Source organism: Arachis ipaensis, chromosome B7 (genome assembly GCF_059453495.1).
Source record: "Arachis ipaensis isolate K30076 ecotype BB chromosome B7, ASM5945349v1, whole genome shotgun sequence".
NCBI classification, from domain to species: Eukaryota; Viridiplantae; Streptophyta; class Magnoliopsida; order Fabales; family Fabaceae; genus Arachis; species Arachis ipaensis.
This window is the reverse complement of record NC_142442.1, coordinates 2,600,227-2,605,777: the sequence shown is the minus strand read 5'-3', so window position 1 is coordinate 2,605,777 and position 5,551 is coordinate 2,600,227. Positions and strand designations below refer to the sequence as shown.

The following is a 5,551-nucleotide window of genomic DNA, read 5'->3' as shown; positions in this document are numbered from 1 at the left end:
CATGCTTTAAAAGCATTGCCATATGGGAGATACGGCCACGCTTTAAAAACGTGGCGATGGGTAGAGATACGGCCACGCTTTAAAAGGCCACGCTTTAAAAGCGTGGCGATAGGTAGAGATACGGCCACAGCAAGATATACAACCACGCTTTAAAAGCGTGGCAAAAGCCTTGTTAAATTAAAAAAAAATTCTTTTCCTTACTTGATCTTCATTGCTACACAATATAAATTTTCAATCCTTTTTTATTACCAAACCTAAAAATATAGTATGCAATTTTTATTACAAGACAAATCAAACAATAATTAGTGACATATATAATTTACTATAATTGTTTTATACATTAAAAAACTAATACTCAAACACAAAATAAATCTCAAATTCAAATTCCAAAACTAAAACCTGAAAAAAAATACAGAAACAATACAAGTTAGAACTGCTCATAATATATCAAATTTGGATTGTCAAAGGTTAATAAGAACTTACATACAAAGAAAGAACAGCAACAAATAATACTTGCGATAAGAAAGCTATTACTGAATGGCTCCACTTTGGATTGTCAAATTTTCGCACAATTGATGACATAAATTTATTCCTTGAATTCCTGTTCCCCCGGATGAGCTTGTATATTCTAGAAACACCAAGTCTTGCTTGAGCTAGTGAGACAATTTTGGTTTCCCTTTTCCAGATACAGGGATTTTAGATGGGATTTTCTGATTGCCATTTTCAGAAGCAGTGCTAATTGATTGCATGAAAATAAATGACATTTGAAGTCCATCTGTTCCCATTTTGCTTTCAGCATCAAGGAGATACTCCAACATGTTTTGCAATACTTGAATCTGATATCAGGCTGATTTAGTATCCAAAGAGAGGCACTATATATATCAAGTTGAAATATATTACCTTAAGACAAGTGTCAGCATTTGAAGATAATGTTCCCTCCAGTATCTTTCCAATATCCTTTTCCAACATGTATTCAGGCCTGGCAATTAAGATAAACCCTAGTGCCTACAAGAGATGCAAAAAACCTCAAACTTCATGATTGAACCAACATAAAAAACCCAGATAAAGGCATAGTTCTTACCTGCAATGATCTAGCCTTAACAACAAAATCCTCCTCAAAGAGAAACTTTATACACAAGGTGAGACTCGTTCTGACATCAATAACTTTATTGCTGGAGCTTACCAACAAAGAATTGCCATATCAAATGAGTGATCCAAGACAAAAGAGTGATCACCCAACTTGCTGCAAATGATTGGAGACAGTTAACTTTTATAACACATGCTATATAAAATTAAATCTAACAACCTTTAGGGACTAATTTAATAAAGATTAAGATAATAATCAATGAATAAATCAATGATAAGTATATAGTGCGAACAAGCCATGGCACAAAAACACACCAACTTTAGTGATTATCATATACCCATTCAGGCCAGGAGGAAATAGGAATAGGATCATCTTAACATTACACCTGCAGAGAACGTATCTCAAATGAAGAGCATATGTGTCCAACAGAAATTGTACACTTGAAGCTCGTGAAACTAACCTTCATGAACTTGCATGCCCATAAACCCAATTAACTAAAAGATGATATGTCAATAGAAGCAATTGTTTATTAAACAGCACCAGTAAATAGCATGTTTCCCAGGTTAAAGCAAGCGGCAAACAGAATTCATTTGACTTAACCAGTTCCACAAACTGAAATCATTGCAGTTCATATAATATGGACCAAGCAATAAGCAGAGCAGCACTCAGTAACAACAAACTAAGAAAAATTAATGAAACAGTAACACTTTCACAGCATCTATTTTGGACAATGAACAAAAATACAATAAACAGCAATCACAAGTCCAGAATTCAACACCAAAACAGCACAATAAACAAGTTCATCCAGGGCAACATTCAGAGGAAAGACAAATCCATTCCGAACAGCAGCAGTAAACAAAACAAAACCTACATCCACTAACTAGTCCAATTCTCTAACCAAATTTTGAATTCAATTACCGAGTAAGTCCATAGCAGCATAGAGTGTTCCACCAGTTGCAATCAAATCATCAACCACTATAGCGTGTTCACCAGCTTCAACTGCTCCAACATGCATCTCAAGACAGTCCCTTCCATACTCCAGAATATACTCTTGAGATATCACTTTCCCTGCCATTAAACCAATAATGCAACCTTCTTTTTAGTCCTAACACCCCACAAACACTACTAGTGTTATAAGATAATAATACCATACCAGGTAACTTCTTTAGTTTCCTCAATGGTACCAACTTTGCTCCTATTGCCAATGCTATGGGAGGACCGAATATAAATCCCCGAGCTTCAATTCCTACACAACAACACAGTTACAATCCATTTATCAGTAGTAGAGCACAAGAATCAAATATAGTGCTTGCATTGTGTGCTACTCTACTTGCTAAACATGAAGGAAATTAAGGATCATACGAAATTAACAACTTGCTATTCATTAATAACCAAACAACAAAAGGAATAAGAAAGAGAATGAAGAATTTAATAATTTCACTTTGGGGATAAAAAACATCTCTGCACCTAAGGAATTTTAACTCATTAAAGCATCTGTCATGTTGCGTTTTGCATACTAAATACACACAACAGCCATTCAACAAGCATTAATTAAGATGAGTAGAGACAAAAATGGCGTACAACCAATCTATCAGATTGTGAAATTGAGGGACCATACTATATATACCACAGGCTGCCTCTGATCCATGCACAATGCATGTAACAAATGTTATATCACAAACTTACCATTGACAAACATCAGTAGAATGAGACACGACTAGCGAATCTCCACCTGACACCCCATTTTCATTAACAAACTTACCAGTTCTAGAGCAGACAACTAACAGCTCCTTGCCAACACGAGCACTTTCTAGCTCAAGAGCATGAATAATAGCATCCTCCCTGTGAGCATACTTCACCGCCTTCTTATTCGAATTAGCAGCAGATGCCGTCGCCTTCTCGATGCACTCATCATACTCTCCACAACGAAATGCATTCACCTGCTTTGACTTCTCAAGGTTATACAAGTCCCTAAATCAGAGAGAAAAAAATCACAACTCGAACAATAAACAAACTCAAGGATGACAAGTAACATTTCTTGAAAAGCCAATGAAATTTACATCATTCCTATACATCATTCCTACATCTAGTTCAGGTTTCAGTCACATACTTCCCTGCTAGCAAAATTTCAAATTTCCAATCGAAAAAACATCAAACAAGGGCAGAGGAATACAACAGAGTAGTACCAAAAGGAAGCTAATTTAGTGAAGAAAACAAATAGAAAAGAAAAGAGGAATACAGAACTTAAAAAAAAGAATCACGGGTACAAACATGTAACCATAGGTGCAAACACACAAAACAACAACAAAATATTCTATAAACAAGGTTATCATATTAAAGAACCCCCAAAAATTGGCTCATGAATGCATTTATAAGCAGATGGAATTCAAAATATCCAGAGGCTTGAACTCATAAACAAACCGTCCTTTATTTCATCGTTATTTTTCAATTCTCGTTCCCCACCAAAACCTCCCCCAAATTGTGCACAACACTAAAAAAACCCCTAAAATTAGCAAATGCACTGCTGGCACGAATTGAAACATGAAAGAAAGAGGAGAAGAACCTGAAACAACGCAACGAAGCAACTATTCCTTCAACAAGGGCAAGACTGACATCGACACCGAGCAAGAGACGCAGAAACCAGTTGCCGCCTCCAAGCTCTGACACCGAGTAAGAGACTGGGAAAGCCATTGGCGCTGACGCTGACGGTAAGGATGCTGGTAACGGCGACGAGGAGACGAGGCGGAGAGGGAGCGGAGGCTAACGGCGCAGCGAGGGTGGTGCTGGAGACGGTGGGGATGTAAGCTCGATTAGGGTAGCAAAGGTGAAAGAGTGACCAAGGGATGTGATAAGCTTGATGAGGGTAGCTCGATAAGGGTTGGGGACGGGTTGAAAGTAGGGATGGCAAAATTTCCCGAGACGCGGGGATCCCTGCGGGGACTGCTCCGAATGGGGATCCGATTATGGGGAATTTTTTCCGCGGGAATGGGGATGGGGGACAAAATTCTCCCGAAGCAGGCGCGGGGATCCCCGCCCCGTCCCCGCTATTCCCCGAAATTTATGAATTCATTGAATTATTCTTAATAGTTTATTTCTCATATATGTTTTTTAGTCATTTCTCACACACACATATATATAGAAACCCAAAACTCCTAATCTTTATTTGCATAACCTCTCTTCAATTCAGAGATCCCTAAGGCTGTCCATACTCCATCCAACCTCTCTGCAGCCACCCCCTCGTCACCCTTCTCACCGCATCGTCACACCTCACTGTGCCATTACCCTTACCGCGTCGTAATTTCTATTTGCGGCGTTCCTTTTCGTAACTCTACCGTCGTGTCCATTCTCCTCTTTGTTGTCGCGTCTTCCACCTCGTCCACTGCTTTTTTCTTTGGCTCGTCGTTGCGTCTCCCCATTGCGTTATTTCGAAAGAAGTCACCATCGTGTTATTTAGACTTTTTGTATAAAATCTTGCAGTTTTTGTATAAGATAGATACTTGTAGCTCTATTCATATGGAAATTAATAATTAGTTAGAACTATTATGTAGATGGGGAATGGGGTCCCCGCGGGGAATGGGGCTCCGTGGGGAATGGGGATGGGGAGCAATTTTTCCCCACGGCGAGGAATGGGGCGGGGATGGGGAGTAAATCTGAGGGCGGGGATGGGGAGCAGGGAGGCATCCCCCGCCCCCGCCCTGCCCCATTGACATCCCTAGTTGAAAGAACGTCAATTGGGTTGGGGACTGGGTTGGGGGCGGGGTCTTAGGGTTTTTTTTTTAAAAAGTTTTTGGCCACGCTTTTAAAGCGTGCCAAAAGAGTACTACGATATGGCCACGTTTTGTAAGCGTGGCTGTAATGAAATTCTGTTGCCACGCTTCTAAAATGTCCCTGTTTCTCTCTATGGCCACGCTTTTGAAGCGTGGCAGAAAAAAAACGTGGCCGTTTCTCTAATCAATTGCCACCCTTCCAAAAGTGTGGCCGTTGACCCTTTTCGCCACGTTTTTGAAGCGTGGCAAGAAAAAACGTGGCCAAATCTCTTTTCAATCACCACCCTCACAAAAGCGTGGCCATTGACCACTTTTGGCCACGCTTTTAAAGCGTGGCAAAAAAAAGCGTGGCTATAGGCCTTTTTTCTTGTAGTGTGTACAAGAAAGTGCATAAAACCTAATGAAACTAATGAAAAATGCTTGTAAAACTAGCATAAGATGACTTGTCATCACAACACCAAACTTAAATCTTGCTTGTCCCCAAGCAAGCACTAAACATGAGAAAGAATGAAATAAAATAGAGAAGCATATATGTCCTTATTTAGCAGGTAATAAAATTTGGTTCATGGAGTTTTATGTAGACAAAATGCAGCTCAATTATTCTTAGCTGTCTGATATGAAATGTCCCTTTGAGGATTCACTAGAGTTGCTGCTAGAATGACTTGCTCTTTGATTGATCCCTGTTAGATTTTTCCTT

General features: G+C 39.4%; 1 protein-coding gene across 1 annotated transcript; it reads right to left on the bottom strand.

The window, feature by feature from the left end:
* Positions 1–226: 226 nt before the first annotated feature.
* Positions 227–4,118, bottom strand: LOC148550152 (uncharacterized). Its single transcript, XM_088493328.1, has 8 exons — positions 3,651–4,118; positions 2,850–3,058; positions 2,241–2,333; positions 2,006–2,155; positions 1,082–1,243; positions 901–1,005; positions 484–836; positions 227–399 (listed from the first exon to the last, which is right to left on the bottom strand). The coding sequence occupies exons 1-5, from the start codon at positions 3,776–3,778 to the stop codon at positions 1,167–1,169; spliced, it is 657 nt and encodes a 218-aa protein (XP_088349454.1). The 5' UTR covers positions 3,779–4,118; the 3' UTR covers positions 227–399; positions 484–836; positions 901–1,005; positions 1,082–1,166.
* Positions 4,119–5,551: the final 1,433 nt, after the last annotated feature.